General features: G+C 49.0%; 1 protein-coding gene across 12 annotated transcripts in view; it reads right to left on the bottom strand.

Moving 5' to 3' along the window:
- The window catches only part of BEND7 (BEN domain containing 7), an 86,490-nt gene extending 63,220 nt beyond the window's left edge, over positions 1-23,270 (bottom strand). For 7 of the 12 annotated variants that reach the window (XM_021064846.1, XM_021064849.1, XM_021064851.1 and 4 more), the window contains exons 1-2: positions 21,949-22,314; positions 19,564-19,647 (exon numbers count right to left, since the gene is read on the bottom strand). In XM_021064846.1, the coding sequence (XP_020920505.1) occupies positions 19,564-19,647; positions 21,949-22,009 (145 nt within the window). In that variant the 5' untranslated portion in view covers positions 22,010-22,314. Of the gene's footprint in view, positions 1-19,563; positions 19,648-21,948; positions 22,460-22,959 lie in introns of those variants that run through there. The other 5 variants (XM_021064847.1, XM_021064855.1, XM_021064857.1 and 2 more) reach the window with 5 other exon arrangements.

The raw sequence follows: 24,057 nt of genomic DNA, 5'->3' as shown, positions 1-24,057 counted from the left end.
TCAGGGTGCATGTATCTTTTTGAATTATAGTTTTGTCTGGATAGATGCCAAGGAGTGGGATTGCTGGATCATATGGTAGTTCTATTTTTATTTTCTGCGGAAACTCCATACTGTTTTCCATAGTGGTTGTACCAATTTATATTTCCACCAAGGGTGTAGGAGGGTTCCCTTCTCCCCACACCCTCTCTAGCATGTGTTATTTATAGACTTAATGACAGCTATTCTGACCCGTGTGAGGTGGTACCTCCTCGTAGTTTTGATTTGCATTTCTCTAATAATTAAGTGATGTTGAACATCTTTCATGAGGCTAGCTTTTTTTTCCTTTTTTGGGGGGGAAGCCTCACCCACAGCATATGGAAGTTCCCAGGCTAGGGGTCTAATTGGAGCTACAGCTGCCAGCCCATGCCACAGCCACAGGAACACCACATCCGAGACTCATCTGCAACCTCCACTGCGGCACCAGATCCTTAACCCACTGAGCAGGGCCAGGGATTGAACCCAAATCCTCATGGATACTAGTCAGGTCTTCACCCCCTGAGCCACAACTGGAACTCCTCATGAGGCTAGTTTTGACAAAGAAAATTTAGAAATTCAGCAGGCACCAGGGAAAACGGGGAACATGAAGCTGACGATGCAGCGGTATTCCCCACTATTCCCGGGCAGTAGTAGCTGCTGTTACCACCCATGGGAACTGGCCTCTGGACTGAGGCAGCCCTGCGCTTCACTGACGATAGGAGATACCAGGTTTCCTATTGACCTGACGTGTCGGGAGCTCAGAACCCTCATCTCAACCGTAAAGGAGCTCCAACTTCACTTGTTTCCAGGCTGGGAAAGTGAGTCCACCTGCTCCTCCTGGACTCCCTGGCCCATGGCAGCAGCAGTCACCGTGGTCACAACCGCGTCACTCCACCTCCTCATGCTCCCTGACCCTCCATCATTCCACCCCCAGGTGCCACTTGCTCACTCACCTCGACAGAAGGACTGACAGGGCACCGAGGGACAGTCCTCCACTAGCCGGTACGGGTAGGCTGTTATTAAAGTATCATGGCCAGTTTCATACCCTTTCGAGAGGATGTTGAGAAACTCGAGAAAATCATGCAAAAGTCAACAAAAAAGACGAAAGGACAAGGAAAGGTTAAAGAAGTTGGGTGGCTCTGCAGAGAAATAAGTGGCTATTGATAGAATTGATATAGTCATCTTCAAATGTACTACAGGTTATTTCGAACACTGTTTTTTATCAGCTAGGAAAAGGTGGACTTAAATTCTCAGCTTCCAGGCAGGAGGGGGAGCAGCATGTGGCCTGACCCTACCAGGCCCTGAGAAAACTAGAAGGAGAGAAGCGTCTGAGAAGGTGTGCAGAAGTGACAGTAAACACGCTTTTCTGTCTGGGATAGGGAAAACGTTCTGGAAATGGTGGAGATGGCGGAACATCTCTGTGAATATACTTTTCATTTTTTTCCTTCTTCTCTTTTTTTAAGGGCTGCAGGTGCAGCAAACGGAAGTTCCCAGGCTAGGGGTCAAATCAGAGCTACAGCTGCTGGCCTACACCACAGCTACAGCAATGCAGGATCCGAGCCTCGTCTGCAACCTATGCTGGAGCTCTCAGCAACACCAGATCCTTAACCCCCAGAGCAAGGCCAGGGATTGAACCAGCATGCTCATGGATACTAGTCCGTTTTGTTACCCCTGAGCCACAGCAGGAACTCCTGAATATAACTATTAAAAAAATCTTTTAAAATTTCTTGCATTTTCAGGAAATGACATGATAAACAGAAAAAAGTTGAGTTTATTAATGAGAATCACAAAGACGACCAGGATTTGTCCTGAATGGTGCAACTCTCTCCTTTTGGATGCTAGAAGTTGGCAGAGCCCTGTTGCAGGAAAGGCTGAACTAGGACCTGTCAAATGACGGCAGTAAGAGAGGGAACAGGAAGGAGGAGGCAGGGGCCATCTGGCCAGGGCCGCAGCCCCTCCAGCACAGCGCTCCGCGAGCGAGCCCACAGGCCCAGGGTCTGGAGCAGACTTTGCTCGGAGAGGCCTGGGGGCCGGCACCGTCCTTCCAAACCCATATTGACTTGCAGATGCTATCAAGGTCCCAATTAGCCGTCCCCAAAGACAACAGCCATGTTGACAGGGGACAGTGCAAGGCTGAGAGTCTAACAGACCCTTCTAACAAGAATGCTCTGAAAAGCATTAGCTTCTAGAAGGGAGCCATGGTTGCCAGCTGAGCCCTTTGCTCCGACGCAGTCCGAAGTGGGAACCTGCCCCCCCTCAAAATTAAGAGGAACCAAGAGAATGTGCCAGAACCTGCATTCCTGAAACAGTCCTTGGAGTCCATTCAAGAACACAACAGAGTCTAAATGCCACTGAGAAGGAAGGAGGTGAAGACGTGGCTGCAGAATCATTTAACCGGGTGAACCAAATGCTTTGATTAGGAGAAGGTCACCCGCACGTGTGTGGCCTCGTGTTGGAGGACCCTGTTCAACTGAAGTTTACGGGTGGAAAATAATTAAGCGGCCCAAGGATACATGGTGTTTTCACTGAAAGGACAACTAGGCTTCTTTCCAATCTATTTAGATAGTATCAGGCTCATTCATCCATTCAATAAATATTTATTGTTCCACTACTAAATATGAGATTCTGTGGGACCAAAGAAAGGAAAAGAAATGAAAGATAGAGTTGCTCTCCTCCTGGAGTTTGCAGCCCAACACGGGACGCGAATGCAAGCACAGCCATTCTAAGGACACGGGTCTCTCTCCTGGAGCGTGGGCAGGCTCAAGCCGCCTGGGCCCCCCGCAGCCAGGGCGGGAGGCTGGGCTCTTCTTAGCCAATGCTGAGGAAGTGAAGCCAGGGTGGTCCCAAGACAGAACGCCATGGATCCTGGCTGGAAAATGGGCTTCCAAGCAGAAAGGGCAAAAGGGGCTTGAGACGAGTAAGAAGGGCCAAGGGAGCAGAGAACTACCAGGAAATGAACAAGATGGGCTGTCATGCTGCTTCTCAAATGCACCCCTTAAAGAAATGCCTACAGATAGAGAATAAACAGCTATGAGATGTTGGGGGGGCAGAGTCCTAAAAGGGATTAAGGAACAATTTTCTTTGATGACTTCATTTTTATGTTAAAACATAAATGTGGAAGTCCCATTTTGGCTCAGTGGGTTAAGAACCTGACTAGTATACATGAGGATGTGGGTTCAACCCCTAGCCTCCCTCAGTGGGTTAAGGATCTGGCATCACCACAAGCTGTGGTGTAGGCTGCAGACACAGCTCGGATCCTGCATTGCTGTGGCTGTGGTGTAGGCTGGCAGCTGTAGCTCCAGTTTGACCCCTAGCCTGGGAACTGCCACATGCCACAGGTGTGGCCATAAAACAGAAAATAAAAAATGAAACAATACATCCAAACATACTTTGCTACCTACCCACCAAGGTGTGCAGATTCCCGTAGCCTGGGAAAGCACTGGGCCCCTTGGTTCCCCATCTCGGAACCACTGGAGATGGCAGGGGCTACCACTGCTTTTAAACACCCCCCCCAGCTACATGCCCTAGGGCCACATTTCCAGTGCGACCAGACAGACTAAACCAAGAGAACACAGATACTTGCTTTGGACAGAGCCTAAATTATGAGTGTTTGAGGAGGTGAGAGGAAGAGCTCATTTTAAACTGGGAGGGTTACGGGTGACTTCATGAAGACAAGAAGATTTGGGCTGGTCAGTAACAGATGGGCAGCACTGCCACGGGCGTGCTGGGGGAGACAGAAGAGGAAGGGCACTGCACACAGTGCCATGGCGGAGAAAGACAAAGCGGGCAGTGGCGAATAAGTCGACGCGCTGGACTGAATGGGCACTGGATGGGCAAAGCATAAAACACAAGGATCTGGATGTTTTTACTTCATCCTGAAAGTGATGGGACATCCATGAAGAGAGAGATGTGACACGGCTGGAACTACCCAACTCAGAGCTTATCTATTTTTCTCTCCCTGCAAAGTTCTTATGACACGGAAAATTTTATTTTATAATAAATACAATAGGGCTACCTGATCGAATGTCCTGCATCAGACATGGACTGTAACCCCAGCCACCATGAAGTGGGTAGGTCGGAGGCCACCCCTTCAAGTAAAGTCCGGGAATAATTAAGCCAAAGTGTTAAAGTCCCAAGTACAGGGGAGAGGTCTTACAAGTCCATGAAGACGACAGATATGAACAATGGAAAATGGGCACAGACATGAACACGCAACTCACAAGAGGAATAGTCTACATCTCTTAATCTCCCTAATTAGTAATGTGAAGAAAATTAAATCATGTGAAATTCTTTCTCTATTAATTTGGCAAAAACTATAGACTGATAACGCCTGGAGTTCCTATTGTGGCTCAGGAGAAACAAATTTGACGAGCACCCATGAGGACCCAAGTTTGATCCCTGGCCTCACTCAGTGGGTTAAGGATCTGGTGTTGCTGTGAGCTGTGGTGTAGGTCACAGACGTGCCTTGGATCTGGCGTTGCTGTGTGGCTGAGGCGTGGGCCAGGGGCTACAGCTCCAATTTAACCCCTAGCCTGGGAACCTCTATATGCTACGAGGGTGGCCCTAAAAAGACGCAAAACAAAAGCAAAAACAAAAAAACAAAGATTGATAAAGCCCTGTTTTGACCAAGTCGTAGGGTTACGGTTACTCTCATATGCTGTTGATAGGGGACCTTTTTAGAGGGAATCTGGCAATTCCACTCATGGGCATTTATCCCACAGAAACGTTCAGACGAGTACCCAGGACTCGAGTACAAGGACAGTCACGGTCACATCACTTCACTGTGAGACACTGGGGACAACTCAGACATCGATCAGTGAACATCGGGTAAGTGATTACGGCACAGAGGGACAATGAGATTACTGCGTATCTTCACATGTCTGCAAAGAGTGAAATGGGCCTTTTTCTAGCCATTTGGAAGTAGGTACAGGGTAAACTATTAAACTCCACGACGGCTGAGACCACGGTTATTTCCTTGACTACTGAGAATCGGGGGCCTGACCACCTGGCTCCACCTAGGCCCTCAACCCGAGTGAAACCAACAGAGATTTGGTGAAGCCAAAAATGTTACACAACATTTTACAGGGTGACTCCATTTTCCTTTTTTTTTAAACAAGTGGCGGCACCTGAGGCCCGTGGAACTTCCGAGCCAGGGATGGAGCCACAGCCACTGCAGAAGCAATGCGTGTAGTTACGCTGTGAGCCCCAAGGAAAGTCCCATTTTCCTTTTGTGTAACACACACATGTGTATTCTACCCACACTCTACTGTTGATAGGGGAGAGTGTGACTGGGATGGGATTCTTTTACTTTACACCTTATTTTCAACTTTATAAATGACAACTTAAAAAAATGGGTTTGAAATGAATCTGTATTACTTTTTTCTAAGAGAAAAATAATCGAGGAGAATCATGTAAGGTGGACTATAAGGCATCTGGTAGTGGCAGCTCCGGACATAAATATCTCCTCTAAGTCACCCAGGAAAGATGGGGCTGGGCAGGAATGGGTGGCCAGAGACCGCAGCCAGAAAAAGTCAAGAAAGGAGGGGCTGCGGGCAGGTGTCTTTTGAAACCCCTGGGGTTCCGGCCGAAGACGACTTTCTCTTGAAGCTCATTACAAGCCATATGTTTTTTAAAAAATTTAATTGGGGTATAGTGGATTCACAATGTTGTGTTAGTTGTAGGTGTACAGCAAAGTCAATCAGTTTTACACACACACACACACACACATCGATTCTTTTCCCATTTAGGTTATTAAGAATATTGAATAGCGTTCCCTGGGCTGTAGAGGATCCTTTATACAGAGCAGTGTGTACATGCGTTAATCCCAAACTCCTAACCCTTCCCCTTTGGTAACCATAGACTTGACTGCGAAATCTGTGAGTCTGTTTCTGTTTTGTAAATAAGTTCATTTGTATAACTTCTTAAAGATTCCACATTTATGTGATATGTATTTGTCTTTCTCTATCCGACGTACTTCACTTAGTATGATCATCTCCAAGTCCATCCATGTTGCTGCAAATGGCACTATTTTGTTCTTTTTTCTAAAAGCCGGTACTTTTTAAAGGAATCCGAAGTACTTAGGGGGGACGTGTCAGTCACTGTTTACAGAGCATCCACTGTGGACCAGGCCCTCCGGCCAGCATGCTGCCTACACTTCATCCTGGTCACAAGCTGAAAGGGTCGGCTCTTGATGACGACCTCTCACTCAGGAGAAAACAGACACTCTGACTTTAGAGATCAGAGATCCACCATGGTCCAAGGCCTGTGAGCTCCACTGCTCTGCTGAAACCTCGGGGAACTGAGCAGCTGAATAGCAGGAAGGGCTCCATTCACAGAACACCTGTGCTGCTGGCATCCAGGAAGCTGTTGTGACCTGCGCTGGGCGCTCTTTGGACTAGTTAGCACCTTAACCATCTACTTATGCTGACAGACAAGATGAAGACAATGACACCTCTGGACCAAACAATCTTTACAGAGTCTAGCTTGGTGGTGCTATTTCAAGTTAAGAAGAAAAAGGCTCAAACATGTCCTTTAAATTCAAAACATGGTTCATGGGAATTCTGTCAGTCCCATAAAAGCCAAATATTAAAATTGGAAAAAGTACAATAAGAATTCGTGTTCATAATTCTGTGGGACACAGAGCAAGTCTTTGAAGGCTGATGATACACACAGGAAAAATATAACAAAACGGGAGATCAAGGGCTGCTTCCATATTCTGCAGTGGCAGAACCAAAATTTTGCCTTCATTCAGTAAGAGAGAAAATGTCCATAATTTACTGTCTGGAAAGAGACAATCCTTTTCAATATAACCTGAAATGTTGACCTCCTGCTCCACTGTACAGAACACTCTAAAAGAGTGCATTACAAAGACACATCCCACCATAGAGATACCAGTTTACGTATCTATACCGTGGGTCAGTTAAGGATGAAAAAGATTAAGGACTGGCAGTATTTAAATTTTTTGTCTTTTTGTCTTCTACAGCTGCACCCATGGCATATGTAGGTTCCCAGGCTAGGGGTCCGATTGGATCTGTAGCCACTGGCCAACACCACAGCCACAGCAACGCGGGATCCGAGCTGCATCTGCAACCTACACCACAGCTCATGGCAACGCTGTGTCCTTAACCCACTGAGCGAGGCCAGGGATCAAACCCTCGTCCTCATGGATGCTGGTTGGGTTCATTAATCACTGAGCCATCACGGGACTCCTTAAATTTTTTTAATGTTAAAAGTATTCCAACTCAAATACACGTGCTGTTGTGCAGTTCATCGTAAGTAAGGATGAGGAAAAATGGATCACACTCACAGCACCTTTCCTTCCGAGGATCTCTAGGAACTCTGCCAACTCTGGGCCCAGAGGCACCTGGAGGCGGGCAGCGCAGCCTTCCCCGCGGGAGGCCAAGGGGGAATCTCTGGGGCTGAGACAACCAAGGCCTAAATCAGCAGCTGCCAAATTTCTTGACTGTGGTTCACAGAAAGAAAACCAGAGTTTCATGAATTTATCCTTCCTGCCTGCAAGACATTGTGATGCTTTCTATTCTATCCTACTTCTCTTATTATTTCTTCTTTTTACAGCCATACCTGCAGCATACGGAAGGTGCCAGGCCAGGGGTCGAATCCAACTATGCCACAGCCACAGCAATGCCAGATCTGAGCCGCATCTGTGACCTACGCCACAGCTTGCGTCAACACCAGGTCCTTAACCCAGGAATGACTAAGAGCATGTGCCCAAAGGATCAAACCTACATCCTCATGGATACTATGTCAGGATCTGGACCTGCTGACCACAACGGAACCCCTGCTTCTCTTATTATTACTATTATTGTTGTTGTTGTTGTAGTGGATATTGGTTACCATCTGCTAAAATGACTTCAAGATCCACTTCCAGGTCTAAGCCACTGCTCAAACACACAAGTTTCCTGGGACCCTGGCCCAGGCAGGCGTCTCTTCCTTTCTGCACACTTCCTGGATCCCCAGCCTCTCTCTGGCTCCAGCGACCATCTGTATGGAAGGACCCTGGCCCTGGTCCCACTTGGGGGCTCTAGACCCACACCTCCAAATGCCCACTGGATGGCCCCACTTGGACATTCCAAAAGCAACCTGAAAATCATGTCCAAAAGTGTATCTTATGACGACTCTTCCCGAGCCTTAATAAATAGCACCAACCCAGCTATCCAAGCCAGAAACCTGGGCCTCCTCTCCTTTCCCCTCCCTCTCACAGCCAATCAATCGCCAAGTCCTGCTGATGATAACTTCTGGGTTCTCTTGAATCCTTCCACTGCTCTCCAACTCCCCCTCCCATTATCACTTGATGGGGCTAAGGCCAAAAGCCCACAGTGCAGCTCCTCCCCCTTCCCAGTCCCCTCCCCAAGCCAGCGTGACCTTTCAGAAATGCAAACCCCATCATGTGACCCGCCTCCTTGCTTGGTGCGATGCTGGGGGCGGCCCAGGCCCTGTCCCCCAGCCTTGGCTCCTGTGTCTCCCCTCGTTCTCAGTCGTGGCTCTGACTATACGTGACAGTCACCTGGACACCTTTTACAAATACCAGAGCCCAGGTCTCACTTTAGGACAATTAGATCCAAATCTCATTAGTGACTACTGGACGCATGCGCCCCCCCCCCCATTTTCTTCTCAAGGGTCCAACCCCCTTAATCCCCCAGGTAAGGCCTGAGTTCTTAGAATCCTTAACTCCCTCCATCACAACCCAGTGGGCTGTCAAGTTGCCTAGCCTGGCACCAGTGGCTACTCAACAGAGATCCACTAGATGGATACAAGAATGGGTTAATCATAGTATCAAATAAGCTGGGAAACTACCATTGAGGGAAGCTGGAAAAAGAAAAAAACAAAAATAAAAACAAAAGCACTACTGATGTACAAGGTGTCAGCCAACATCTGTGACATGGTGACAGAAATTCTCATTTCCGAGGAGTGTGTGGGGTTGGCAAGCAGAGGCTAATTGGTGCCTATATTCAAGTGTGTCTTAGGAAAGCTTTTCTAAAGGAACATATCCTCAGAGTTTTCCTGGTTCATCAAAGACGCCAGACTGGGAGTCCTTTCCCCCGTTTCACAAGGGATCAGACCAAGTTGCCCCAAAGGACCAAAGGCGACCAGAGGAAGGTGGACCAGTGAGCACGCACAGTCCCTGCTGCCCTCCCCACCCGGCGCAGTTAAACGGTGGGGCACGAACGCATAGAGGCGTTCCGGAGCTAACCTTCTCCCGGCACCTGCTTCTCAGCTGTATTTCACACGATGCTTATTAAGGCACCCATTAAAGTCTTGCTAGTAATTGAAAAAATTATATATGTGCAAGGAGAATGAGTTAATGTTCACAGAGGCACCTTTACTTTTCCATCTCCTGGCTTCTTATTTTCAGGTGCCTTAACCTTGCATTTTTGTGGGGTTCTTTACATTTTACACGTACGTGTAAAGTCACATTTGAGATATAATTCCATTAGCCGTACCAGCAACTTCGCAGGCTATTATGTTGCATCAACTTTTTCTGTAAAAATAAATTGTTCAGGATATTATTCCTGGAACAGAATAAATTCTTGGAATTACTGAGTAACTTATGTGCCGTACCACTGTTCCAAGAACACATTACTTATTTTATCATGACAAAGTCAAGTTATTAATCTTCTGGCTTCCATTTCAACAATGAGAAATTCTGCGAGATGCGCAGCAGACACCTGCATTGCATTTCGGTTCAACTTTATATCGTCCATAAACATCTCTGTTTTGGACACCTCATCCAAACAAATGCTCTCAGCATACTCTACGTTGCATTCAATTTTATGAAACTATAAAAGTTCCTTGCTGTTAATTACAGAGACAAATGTCTCATCACGCATTTGGTTACCAGATAGTGTAATTAGTTTTCTCCATTAACCTTTCAGATATAAAATTTGATTTCCAAGTTAAAAAAAAAAACAACAACGTTGTAAAACCCTTGGAATTCAAATAACACGGTAGATTTGGATGGGCTTGAAAAAATATGCAATACTAAGAAAACAATTTTACGGATTCTGATTTACAAGGATACTGATTGTCTGGAATCCTGAAAGACAATGTCCACACTTCTTAATGGTTTTCAAATATATGATCAAATGTGCATGGAGTAAGCTGTCCTCTGTGCGGAAAGGAGGCAGAGCGACCTGACTGTGAACGGAATGTGCCCCTCTGGTCTCTCGCTTCTTGGGATAGTGACACAGTTGAATGGGTCCATCATAGCCTCTGTCATTGGTCCCCCTTCGTACGGGCATCTGAGAGCGAGCGGGCGAGGGAAGGGCATCCAGTCTATGGCAATACAATGGTTTTTCTCCGCTCGAAGCTAAAGGACCCCCACAGCCCTCACCTGCTAAGGACGACGAGCCAGCTCTCATGTGGTGGGGACGTTCCTGATGGTCACAAAGACTGGGTGGGACACTCTGGGCCTTTATGTATATTTACGCTGCCAGCTGGTCAGAGGATGGGATCCAGACCTCCTTCAACTCAGACAGTCCTGCCCAAGAACATCATCTCGGCTCAGTAAACCATCCCACTTGGATCAGCTGATAACTGGCAGCAAATTACATTTTAACATGTCTTAATATGGTGCGCATTCATTTATTTGAAATGAGCGATGGGGGTCTACTGGGTGCCAAGCATTGTGTTCTGGGTACTTGGGAAGCTCAAAGTCGCCCTGTAGTTATTCAAGCTGAAACTCGAGGGGTCAAGAGAGGATCTTACAGGCAAGGCGGTCAGGAGAGGGAATTCTAGGCAGAGGCCAGCAGGACAGATGCTAAGGCTGCGGTATTGCAATCTTCCAGGGGAGCCTCCACACTGCAGGGCATAACATGCGAGCTCTGGGGGTGGGGGCTGGGACACACACAAGGGCATCCTGTTCCCAAGGATGGGAACCTTAAAACGGGGGCCTGCCCTTAGCCTTATAAGAAGGAAAAAATATGCGTAATGAAAAATAAGTGTTCCACGCTCACTGCTGGCATATTTTACCTTTTTTTTGGCTGTGCCCTGGGCCAGGAATTAAACCCATGCCACAACACTGACCCAAGCCACTGCAGTGACAACATTGGGTCCTTAAGTCACTGTACCACACGGGAACTCAGTATTTTACTCCTGATATGCGAGGTCCAAGTTGCTACTAAGAAGGATGTATGTGTAGATTTTTGCCTCGAGGAGCCAGGACTAGAGCCCGGAGGTAAAAGATGTGAACGATAAAGCTTCAAAGTGGCTGATCTCACTATTTTACTTTTAACTTGAAACTGAGCACCTCTCTCCTTCACTGAGCATCCTTGGATGTTTGTGATGTGGCCAGCATGGCACTGGGCAGTGGGGACAGAGAGATGACTGTGAGGGAGTTTCCAACCCCAGGGGAGAGAGACAGAGGTAAACCGGGAGTGCCTTTGCCTTGGGAAGGATGCTGTGGAAGGAGAAGGGAGGAGGAATCAGAGAAGACTGCCTGGAGGAAGTTACAATAACGTGGGGTCTTTAGGGAGAAGAGTGAGCCAAGCAAAGAGGAAGCAGCTCAGAGCAGGTGGGGGGCTGCAGGGTCCATGCAGCTGAAGAGGTGGAGGTGAGGTGGGAAGGGCGGCATCAGGAAGAGGCTTGAGGTAGGCAGGTGGCAGTTCCGGCAGGGTCACCCGTCACCTGAGTCCTGACCTGAGAGCCACAGAGGACAAGAGGTTCAGGCCGGTGGGGGCAGGTGGGGGGAGGTCAATTCTCCAAGGCCCTCCTGCATCAATCACCAGAGGCCCCCGCATCCTAACATTCCCTCCCAGGTAGTGTTCTCTCCAATAATCTGTTACTTTTAAGAATAACAGACCTGCTGTGTAAACGTCCCAGATCTATTTTTAACCTTGAGATGCGAAACACACTGTTCCCGGGCCTTTCTTTCACCTTATGGATGGATGGCCCTGCTCTCTTTCCTCCAAAAGGAAAAAATCCATATTCCCATGGGAACCAGGGAGGCTAAACTGTTAAAACATCTTAGATTCGGTCCCTCTTGGAGATCTCTTGGTTTCAGTGATTCCGTCATGATCAGTGCGGGAAAAGCCAGCGCTCACAACCTATCACGTGTTTCACTTATAGGGCAGCTGTTGAACCACACTGAGCTTCTGTGAGAGACAGAAAGAGGCGTGTGCGGTTGGAGGTGGGGTGGAGGGGAGCCGTCTAATGCACAGATTTTCTCAAATCCAGGTAGAAAAACTTGCTGCACGTGGAGCCTGGGAACGAGACAGCCGGTTCTAAACATGGGCTTGCACACAGGGCAGGACGATCTTCAGCCCTTTATAAAGTTGTGCCAAGATTACAGTGGGGTACGGAGCCAGCAGGACATATGTTATTTTTCAATTTTGGTTTTCAACATGTCGCTGCTTTCATATGAGAGCTCCTCTCATTTTTGGTCTTTTCTAGATTTGCCAAAAAAAAAAAAAAAAATAGATTTCAAGTTGCCTCTCACCCACCAACATGAGAAATCCCCCCCCTGCCCCGTTTTTGTCTTTTTGCCATTTCTAGCGCCGCTCCCTCGGCATATGGAGGTTCCAGGCTAGGCGTCCAATTGGAGCTGTAGCCACCAGCCTACACCACAGCCATAGCCACGCGGGATCCGAGCCGCGTCTGCGACCTATGCCACAGCTCACGGCAACGCCAGATCCTTAACCCACTGAGCAAGGCCAGGGATCAAACCCGCAACCTCGTGGTTCCTAGTCATGTCGGGAACTCCAGAAATCCCCAATTTCTGGTTTGTTCAGTACAATACAAAACCTTCGTCAGTTAAATGAGCATATTTTTGATTGGCTCACTGTCTCTAAAATCTCAAAGACGGTGGTATACCTCAAAGCAAATATTCAGAGTCCTGCAGAATATCCTGTGTCCACAACAGTCACCGCCGTTAGATAACGCAGATCTGAGTACTGAAAACGTGGGTACCTACTGTGAACAAAATGCCGGGCTAAGTGGTCTCAAGGTTCAAAAATGAACCCAGGTCCCACTTGCTCTGTGATCCTCCAGTTTTCATGAGGAGAGGTGCTGCGAAGAAACCACCACAATGCCACGTGGGCACCGTGCGAGGTGAGCTGGAGCACAGCCAAAGCAGGTGCAGAATCAGTGAGGCGCTACTAGGCAGTCCGTGGTAGGTGCCGCAGAAGAAGGGAGAAGGGGGTACAAATAAGACAGCGCTTTTACTTTGAAAAACCATCTCACCGTATTGAACGTCCTCCATGCAGATGAGGGGCGAGGACCAACGTCCGTGTTTCATTATGGAAGATAAAACCCTCAGGAGTCTTGGCTGAGGTGCACCCAGCTGTTAACCTGAGATCCAAGGCGAGGTTTTCCCATCTTGGCAGACGTTAAACCTTAGCTCCTTTCTTCCCACGTGGGTCCTGGGCTTCCCCAGGCCGCGGCCCTTGCCCCCCCCATCTCCTTCTACCCACGGTGGGGGGTCCCTTGCTCACCTGGAAGGCCCGCGTTGCTGGGAGGGGCAGGTGAGTTCAAGGGAGGTTTGCTGCCTCACAATCGAAGATGGACACGGAGACTGGGGGCGGACTGCGGGTACTCAAGACTCAGTTAAGGGGTTTCAACTTGATCCTAGGACCCAGGAGAAGGCAGTCAAGCCTCTGAGCAGGGAGAGGATGACGAGGTATACTAGGCTTGGCCCCGTGCTCAGAAGGGGAGGACAAGGCAGCTCGACATAATGAAGAGAGGACAGGGCCAGGTGTCAAAGGACCCAATTTTATTTATTTATTTAACTTTTAAAAAAAACTATAGTTGATTTACAATGTTGTGCCAATTTCTGCTGTACCGCAAAATGACCCAGTCACACATATACACACTTTCCCTTTCTCACAATGTCTTCCATCACGGTCTATCCCAAGAGACTGAATCTAGCTCCCTGTGCTGTACAGAAGGACCTCACCACTTATCCATTCTAATTTTTTTTTTTTTTTTTTTGTATTTCCTTTCAGGGCTGCATCTGCAGCATATGGAGTTTCCCAGGCTAGGGGTCAAATCAGAGCTATAGGTGCCGGCCTGTGCCACAGCCACAGCAACTCGGGATCCAAGCCAAGTCTGCAACCTACACCACAGCTCATGGCAATGCTGGATCCTTAACCCACTGAGTGAGGCCGGGGATCAAACCTGCATCCTCAGGCATACTAATTGGATTCTTAACCTGCTGAGCCACAACAGGAACTCCCCATTCTAAATGTAATAGTTTGCATCTACTATCCTCAAACTTCCAGTCCCTTCCACTCCCTCCTTCCTCCCCCTTGGCAACCACAAGTCTGTCCTCCATGAAAGGACCTGATTTTAAAGCAGGGTCAGCTGCTAATTCCAGTGTGACCTTGGGCAAGTCACTGTCATCTCTGAGCTCAGCTTCCCATTTGTATAAAGGACATAACATCTACCTCCTGGTGTAATGGCGATATTCACCCACTGATTAATGAAAGTATGAGACAGGCCTAACAGCAAAAGCTCCCAAATTTTAGGCCATAAAGTCAGGCACCTCTAAGGATGGCTATGTCTGCCTCCACAGCTGCAGAAGCACAGGTACTTATGTGCACTTAGGTTCAAAGAGCCATCAGCACCTAAGTCTCCACAGAGGCTCTCTTAAGTCTGACTTTGCTTGCACTTGTTTTTGAAGGCATTTCCGGACCTTTGACAGATCCAGGTATACGTCTAGTGCTGTGGGAATGTGCTCAGACACCTTCTGGACCAGGGGCTTTTCCACTGTGAGGAGGGCACCCTGAAAGTTCTGCCGAGGCCCATGCAGGAGGATGGGCATGGCACAAGGGGCTCTGGGGCCCCTCTACTGCTCCCGGCAGCCCCACTCCCCTTCCGCCCCTGTGCCTAAGGGGGCCGCACCTGGGAGTTCAGTTGAGTGAGTCTTTTATGTGGTTAAAGGGTTTTCATGGTTTTGGGGACAGACCAACCCTGGTTTGTATCCCAGGTTTGGCACTGAGGTACTCTATGAACTCCCCCAATTCCACACCTGTAAAGTGGGACTAATGATAATACCTTTCTTGGGACAATAACAGGATAACATACAAAGTTCTCAGCATGATTCATGGAACCCAATACACTCGGTGAATGACCCCTACTCCTGTTGGCTGCATTCCTAACCCCAAGAGAATCTTCAAGGTTCTGGGGAGCCTGGTGTGGGCAGCTGTCATCACAAAACCCACTGAAAAGAGATTAAGGAGTTCCCGCTGTGGCACAGTGGGTTAAGGATCTGGGGTTGTCTCTGTGGTGGTGCAGGTTCTATCCCTGGGTCGGTGCCATAGGTTAAGGATCCGGCGTTGCTGCAGCTGTGACATAAATCGCAGCTGCGGCTCAGACTTGATCCCTGGCCTGGATTAAATCCACATGCCGCTAGTGTGGTCAAAAAAAGAAAAGAGAGGAAAATTCAAAATATCAGAGATCTCAACCCAGCTCACTTGGCTTGGGTACTGTACCCTGTGGTGCATCTTCTGAAAGTTGTATAACAGGACTGAATACTAAAAAGAACCACCAGAACAGGGCCTGGCATGTAACTGGGATACAATAAAGATCTGTTGAATGAATAAATGAATGAGACCAAACACCTAAAAAATAGCTATGTTTCAAACTTATCTACTATAATAATTAATCTAGAATGATATCCAATGTATAAAAAGAGATCGTATGTATTTATTGTTAGGAATAATAAACTGTCTCATTACAATACTTCCTAAGGAGTTCCCTTCATGGCTCAGCGGTTAACGAACCCAACTAGGATCCATGAGGATGGGGGTTCGATCCCTGGCCTCACTCAGTAGGTTAAGGATCCGGCATTGCTGTGAGCTGTGGTGTAGATCACAGACGCAGCTCGGATCTTGTGTGGCTGTGGCTGTGGTGTAGGCTGGCAGCCGCAGCTCTGATTTGACCCCTAGCCTGGGAACTTCGATGTGCCGCAGGTGCGGCCCTAAAAAGCAAAACAAACAAACAAAAAAACCCAAAAAAACTTCCTAAAAGCATCTTGTTGCCAGGTGAGGTTTCTCTGATGACAATCCTTGGATTTGCCCAGCTCAACCAGGCAGTGGGAAAGGATCTTTGGACAGGAGACCTGGGTTTACTCCAGGCTCTGATACTTATGAGCAAGTCACCGAGTTCTGAGCTTCAGTTTCCCCCGAGAGATGGGAAGAAAGACACCGCCATGGCCACCCCACAGGTTCTCTGTGAAAACCCTGGGATGCCAGGTGCCCAGGCGCTTTCTAAACTACAAAGTGCAACCCTCACTTAGAGTCTGATTATAGGAACGCTTGGCCCTCTGCTGAGGCCCACACGGCCCCTCCCGCCTGAATCTCCTCCCAATTCCCTCTGCCTGTCCACATCCTTCCCTGATGCCAGGTCTCGCCTTTCCAGAGTTTTCCACCCACCCCTCAATGTGACCCTTCCCTTCCAACCTGCCCCTAGAGGCTCACCACCCTAAAGGTTCACGGGTGTGACTCATCACGCACATGCTGTGCCAGTGGGCGTTCACTGCAGGCACCTGTCACTGGAGAGACCTGCTGCTGCTGACCCAACACCTCCAGGTCTCACCCACACAACATGGCCTGTAATGACCCTCCCGGATTTACTCTGAGGAGCAAAGGAGATCCTTCACGTAAAGGACTCAGCCCAGTGCTGGGCACACAGTCGTGCTCAGATGGTGGCAACTGTCACGACCAATGGAGTTTGCTCCTTAACTGTGCCCTGAATTTGGCCTGTCACCCCAACTGGGTTTAATCCTAAGCAGGGTCCCTGTCCTATCCATCTCTTTGGTTTCCCCTGACCCCACATCCATTCCAGAAAAGTGCTGAGTTCGTTGTCTTATCTCAAAAAACACCTGTTGAAATTGATCAAAATGAATTAAGTTGTTTTACTCCAAAATAGTGCTCAAATCTTTACAGTGGACTGTCATGGCCAGCTTGACAAAGCCAGTGTCCATAGGGTAAAGGAACCTCTCCTGACCCTGTTATCAGGTTCAAAACGTGGGAGGAAAGCCCAGAGCCCAGAGCTCTCAGCCACGCCATTCACACCATGGAGCGCCCCGACCTCGCTGGCGGTGCTGCGCTGGTCACCAGCTTACAAATACCCCAGAGAAATCGATTTGGGGTGGGAACCGCTGCCAAATTCTGGAGCGTTCTCACTCCCTGAGCCATGAACCGTAGTAATCTTATAGGTGCAGAGGGTATCAAAGGCGGCGCGAACGTTTGCACACAGAAAATCCCACACAACATCCCGAGGGCCATGTTTGAGGTGAAACCGTTCTGCTCTCTTGCTAACAAACTCCTGTGGGTATCAGAGAGCTCACGCAGACTCCTACACCCTAAGGAGTAACATTACGGATAGACGCTAGCCATTAACAAGACAAATGCGATTTACATTCCCGAATAATAACTATAAAGAAAAAAATGAACATTTTATAACACGGTCAATGACAGAATTCTGAAATTTATTTGCTATCAGTAACGATTCTCAATTACTCCAGACATCAGGTTTGCGTCATTTGCTCTTCTGCTTTTTTTTTTTTTTTTTCCAAATTGACCTGGAGATCACAAAATAGAAATGTTCTTGGGGAACCATATCACACTTTCCCCAGAATGAGCAAAAGCCTGAGACGTCACCCCGGCGCACGACGATGCTGTTAAGTCTCTTAATGCCTAAGGCCTCCTTGACCAAAACTCAGAAACTTATCCCAAGCCTGCCCCTTCACTGGCCTTCTCTTACCAAGCTAGGAAAAACCAAAGCAGCCAGGCCTGCCCCTTCGAGAGTTTGCCTTGTACTGAATCCCGAGCCCTGGTATCTTCCTTCGCTCTCGGACCCCAAATCCACTCACCGCTCGGTGTCCCCACCATTTTCCAAGCACAAGGCAGAAACGGGGAGAGCCTGCTGTGTTGGAGACGAGCTAAACCAAGGACGTGATGTGTTATTTTCAGGATAAATGTACATGTGCTCCTAATAGGCAGGTTCTTATTTCAAATGGTTAAATCGAGCGGCGCTTTGGTAGAGAAGTCTAACCGATCCAGTTTAGGGAACTGAAAATAAGGGACTCTCACTAAGTTGAAGGAGCTGAATAGGGTGCAGCCCAGGGATATTCTCCTGCTGGGTCACAGCATTTCCCTTGGCTATGAACCTTTCGGGGGTGAGACCTCTTAACAGCGGACAGGCACCGAGAGCAGTGCTGGCCTCAGTCACGCTCTGCCTGGGTGGAGAAACCACACGCCCACAAGGCGCTCTTGTGGATGAAATGTCATTACCTCTCCCCTTTTCCCTCTGTTCTGTGTATGTGCGACTTCTCGGTCCTTTGCAACCTAAGCTTTCTCTTCCTCAAAGCAGAAGAGAGGGGACATCCTGCTGTCTGGCTTCCTCGTGACCATACTTGGTGGTACACCAGGACTGACACCCATGCTGCTTCCGTAAGACCTAGCAGCTCTCTCCAAAATGTGGGCATCCTGGCCCTCGCTTTCAGTGGCTCTCGCCAGGTGGAGTCCCACTTTCTGCCTCCACCTTGTGCGGCACCCAGCTTTCCCACTCCCACCAGGGCTTGGGGGGGTGTGGGGGATGGGCAAGGTGGAAGCCAAGCGCCCCGACTCGCCCCTCCATTCTGACTTTACCAGTACCGGGCTCTCAGCAGCCAAAGCATAAAACCTTGGATTTTTGGCCCATGGTCCGCAGGTAACAAACTGTACAGGCAGGGTCCCTCCGGTACAATATTTGCACCAAAAAACACACTTGGGAAAGAGTGGCATCATTTGGGGGAACCGACTCATCCACCTATCCCACAGCTACACCTGTCGGATGGTCTTGGAGAGCCTGCTTTGCTCTCCTTGGTCCTGCGGTGGGCTGGGAACAAGGGTGCTAAGAGCGAAGCCTGGCTCCTTTCTCTGACCACGAAGGTGGGTGGGACATGAGCACAAAGATGGGAAAACGAAGAGTGGCTTGGAGATAACGAGTCCTACCAAGAGGTGGTTTAGGCAGACCATGACACTTTTTATTTTCCTTCCGCTTTTTTGGCTGGCGAGTTAATTTAATTTTGTCATGGCAGGATTAGCAACCAGGCCACAGAGGTGAAGGGACATTATAATAAGACAGCATATTAATCCTCTATCCCACCCAAGGCAGAAGCAAAACCAAACAAATAGCGGCTTCCTGGAAATTGAATTTCTGTTATCCAGATGTCAAAGATGTAATACCCCAATTACACAAACTATTGCCAGTGAAGCATGCCAGCGAATATGCAATGTAAATGGGGTGAGCACAGAGCCACAAAACTGCACGGTCAGCATCTGGCTCTGGGAGTGAGTGATAATTAGCACTGTGTGTAGACACTAATAAACATTTATGTCTGAAATTACAACTTTTAGCAATGTTAATAAGGGATATATTGGCAATCTGTAAAATAAAAGGTCTTGAAAAGAATGTCATACATTAAGCAATGGCAGACATTTCCCGTTCTGGCACAATCTTTTTTTTTTTTTTTTTTCTTCTTTCCTTCCCCCTAACTGCAAACGGCCACACTCTTTTGCCGAGAAATTAATTGACATAAGAACCTACCTAAAAAAATAGGTTGTGTCTCTTTGGCCTCCCCATTAACATCGTTGCTGAATTCTGAGATCTTATATACCTCGTGGTGATAATCTGGGGTGAGAAAACAACCAAAAATTAGAATTCTAATGACCTGCAAGATAGGAATAAGCAGGAACGGCTAGAATCTCATTATATATGGCAGGTGTAAGCTATACCTTGATTTACAAATAGAATTTTCGAGAACTCTGTTAATCACAGAATTCGTGGTCACCGGTAACCCCTAAAACTTTGCTTACTCTGGAGAAGTACACAAACTTGAAATTAATACTCTGACTTTAGAAAACAGTTCTGCTTGATCACACCGTTTTCACAGGAAATTTGGCTCACATGCCAGTTACACAGTAGGCTTCTTTTCTTCCAAATGATAAGTGTGTTTATCAGGAAAAGAAAAAACTTTGCTCGATCACAGGTCAGGGGAAGCGTCCAAATTTATCTCCACAACCCATCTTCATGTGTAGATGAATATATGCTTTAGAGTTACCTGGTACTTTCAGTTTACCCAGAAAAAGTCCCAGCCTCTGAACAGCTTACGGGCAAGCACACATGAAAAATACTGATTTATTATTTCAAATATAGTATAATTTGGATAAGAAAGCAAGGTTCCCATCTTTCACACAAGCGAGTCTTGCATTTGGCTGACTGCGCTTGAACATGCAATTATTATGTTCTAAAAATGCACCTGCAGAGCAGAGAGAAGAATCAGACCCAAAGTTTTTTGTTTTTTTTTTTTAAGGAAAAAGACAAACTTTCTATGTCAGTCAAACTTTAAAACACAGTATTTTACAAGCTTCTCTACAGAGGCTGCTGTGCTTTGGCAACTGTCTATTACTAAAAAATAGGATTACTTAGGTGAGAAACTAGAGGTTCCTTCTTAACAGCCATTTCCTTTTTTGGGCCTTAGACCTCACAGGACAAGGTCTACAAAACTACTGTCACTTTTGATAAAGTGGCAGATTCCCTGAGGTCATAAATAAGAAAGCAGCCAACACTCCAGAATGAATAAGAGAGACCAATAGGCCAGTCACATGTGGATCAACTTCTAAAGTACAAATGACTGAGTAATCAACACTTCTGGGGGGAAAAAATGTACATAAAGGGGAAAGCCAAACATTTTGAGTACATAAAACTATGTCAGGCCTTTTTCATTCAACAGTATCCAAAGTCGGAGGAAACAGAGAGAAGTAGGTCCTCAAGATGCCTATAATCAACCATTTTGAGACTAACCGAAAGCAGGCTTTATTGAATCTAAATCATAGTTAGCTCAGCTTAGCTGGAAATTGCAATTGCCCTCTAATTTTCATCAGCTTTCATGTGACTTCTCCAGGTTGTTACAACAATCGCCCTGCTCTCTACTCTGATGCCAATGCTAGATAAAACAACAGAGGAACAGAGTGGACAGGTTCCCTGGTTTGCTTTTGACTTCAAGCTGATTCAAAGAGGATATTTAAACAGGATCATCCCAAACTCAATATTAAGACTTGAGACATGACCCCGAGAAAAGGCTACCTGCTTCTAATTTAAGGTGACACGATCCATTGGATAGACCTATTTTTACGTCTGCCCTTAAGTTCTCCTTGTTTTTAAAAAGTCAAATCAGGAAAAATAAAGACTCTAACCAGTCACAGAACAGAGGCAGGACTATTCAACTTTCCCCTTCCCTGGAAACAAAAACAAAAACAAAAACAAAAAAACACCAAACCCCAAGCCCAGAAACTGTGGTATACACCTGTTAAATCGTCAGGGAACGGCTGGATTTTTTTTTTTTTTTTTTAATGATACTTATCCGACTGATAAGTGATCTATTCTAAAACCTTTCCAGCCCAAATCATGTATCCAGAAAAGATGCTGAACGTCAACAATTCTCATTTGGGCTTGGACACCTAATGAGCTTCTTTCTCGATCTTAAAAGAGCCACCATCACCTTTTTTTTTTGTCGTTCTCTCTGGGGGAGGAAAAAACAAACAAACCCCAAACCACCACAACCATTGGTCCGGATTGGTGTCCGAACGGCCTAATGGCAAGGCGTTCACCCCCCACCCCGCAGCCGAGCCACAAGAGTGGAATACCAAAGAAGGCTCTTCGCTCCCCAAGTGTCATTGTTTGCTAATTTCCTGATGTGCCCTCCGACTTGTTTACGCGGAATCATATCCTGCCTCCCCCCCCCCTCCCCGGCACAACTTTCCCCGCCGCCTGGCGGGTGCGGCCGCAGCCCCCTCGGGCGGGGACCCCCGGAGTGACCGCGCGGCCGCGGCGAGGGGCGAGGGGCCGGGGGCTGTTTACGCGGCGCCAGATCCTCCCTCCGCCGCCCGCACGCCCCCCGCCCGGGCCGGCTCGGCCCGGCCCGCCGCTTACCTCGGCTCACCAGTTTGAAGCTCTGCGATTTCCTGCTCCTCTTCCTCTCCGAGAACTCCATGGTGCCGCGGGCAGGCAGGGCAGGGGCTGCGGCCGGGGGCGGCCGGCCGGGCGGAGGGAGGGAGCGGCGGCCGAGGCGGCGGCGGCGGCGCTGGCTCTTGTCACCCGGCAGCGGGAGCGCGGGGACCAAGGTCCGTCTCTTGGATCCGCAGGGGGGAGGCACAGGCGAGGGAAAAACCACTCGAGCCCGCCCGGGGGCTGCGGCCGGCGGGGCTGGGTGGGAGGCGCTCTCCCGGGAGAAGTTGCCCCCTCCTGGCCGCCGCTCAGCGCGCCCCCCGAGCCCGGCTCATCCCCGGCTGCTGGGCGAGACGCCGCCGGAGCCGAACTTTCCGTTGGGGAGCGAGTTGGGGGCGGGGAGGGCGGGCCGGAGCTGCCGGCGCCCTGGGCGCTCGCCGCGGGCCGGCCTGGGCGCAGCTCCGGACGCGGCGGCGGCGGTGGCGGCGGCGAGCGCGGCCCCGGGGACGCGGCCGGCGGGCGGGCGGGCCGAGGGCGGCGGCGGCGGCGGGGTGCTAGCCGGGTCGGGGCGCTGACCGCCCCCGCGGGAGGAGGGGCGCTGCGAGGAGGCGGCGCCGCCGGGACCCCGGGGCCACCTGCTGGCAGAGCGCGGCCGCCGCCACCCACCGGCCTGGCCTCGCGGCGCCCCGAGGAGAAGCCGGAGGCCGCGGCGCAGCGCCCTCGGCCCGGCTGGCCGCCCTGCCAACCCCCGGGGACGGCGGGCCGTGCCCGGCGCGGGGGGTCGGCGAGTCGGGGCGCTGCTGTCGGGGGCTCGGCTCCCTGCCCGGAGCGTGCCCGCCGCTCCCCGGGGCGGATCTCGTTCTCAATAGCCCTGGGTGTCTGAGACCCTCGTGGCCAGCTCACTCCTCGCCTTGAGATTCAGGGTGTCGGAGGGCCAAACTCCCTGGTTTCAGGCAAGTTTGGGGGTGGGGGTGGGGAACCAAACCAAAAACTTACCCATCTGCGCTCTGCAAGGAGGAGAGGTTTTAGAATTTACGGATGAAGCCGAGTATGGAAAAGAGTAAGCTTCAGTTCTTTACCACCCCAGTACAGGAGGGTTGCAAGAAGATCGGGAGTTAGAGTCAAGGAGAGAACTTGGAATGTGGGGCTTGGGAGGGCGGAAGGGGTGAGCCGTGCGACGTCAGTGGGTGCAGGATCGCTCTGCTGACTCTGAGGGAAGAAATGGCCAAGGCAGGTGCCGAGGGCTCTGCCATTTCGTGTAAGAACTCCAGAATAATTGGCAGGAACGCAAAGCTTGTATTCGTTTTATATAATATTCTTTTCTAGGGAGCGAAGAGCGCACTATTGCTTCCTCACACCAACTTCATTGTGCGGATGGAAGAGAATTTTATACCACCTGGGAATGGTAGTACAGAAAGGTGATCTGACAAGCCTAAAAGTACTGCCGTCAAACTGATCATCTCTAGACCAAATACAAAGAGAGAAAAGAGATGGACGACCCATCTAGCCCTGTGACAAATTCAGGTGGCCTCAAAAGAGTACAGAAGAGTGAGGGGAAAGGGTATGTTGATAAATGTGGTAACAGGTTCCACCGTGAGTCTCATTCAAATGGGGGAGACAGCTTCTCAGGATCCACTCTTATTTAAGAGGGACAACTAGGAGGAAGGGGGAAGCGGGAGGCCACCTGCATAAATGCACCTGCACCAGGAAATCAAATTAAGGAACAAGTAACCCACCAAATACTGGAAGCAGAGCCTGGTACACCTTCTGAGGTCTTATGTTAGGTGGTATATATGCAGCAAGTGGGGAGGCTGTTTATATATCCCTGGCTTGGAGATGAGACAGAGGACTGTTCAAACCCTTAAATAAGAGGTTCTGAACCTATTGGGTCACTCTCTCCTCAGAGATTATATGCAGAGCTCAGGGCCTTTGCCCAGAAAACATGTGTAGGACAAACAAAATTTTGTGTAGATTTTTTTGTGTGTGTGTGTGAGTTCTAAAAGGTGGCAGAAAGAGTTAAAGGGATAACAAGGGTTAGTCACCTACCGAATTTGGTTCTCTACCATTTAATACCCCCTCCCCGCCTTAGAACCA

This window comes from Sus scrofa, chromosome 10 (genome assembly GCF_000003025.6).
Source record: "Sus scrofa isolate TJ Tabasco breed Duroc chromosome 10, Sscrofa11.1, whole genome shotgun sequence".
NCBI classification, from domain to species: Eukaryota; Metazoa; Chordata; class Mammalia; order Artiodactyla; family Suidae; genus Sus; species Sus scrofa.
Note: the sequence above shows the minus strand (reverse complement) of the source record. Positions and strands in the feature narration are given on the sequence as shown.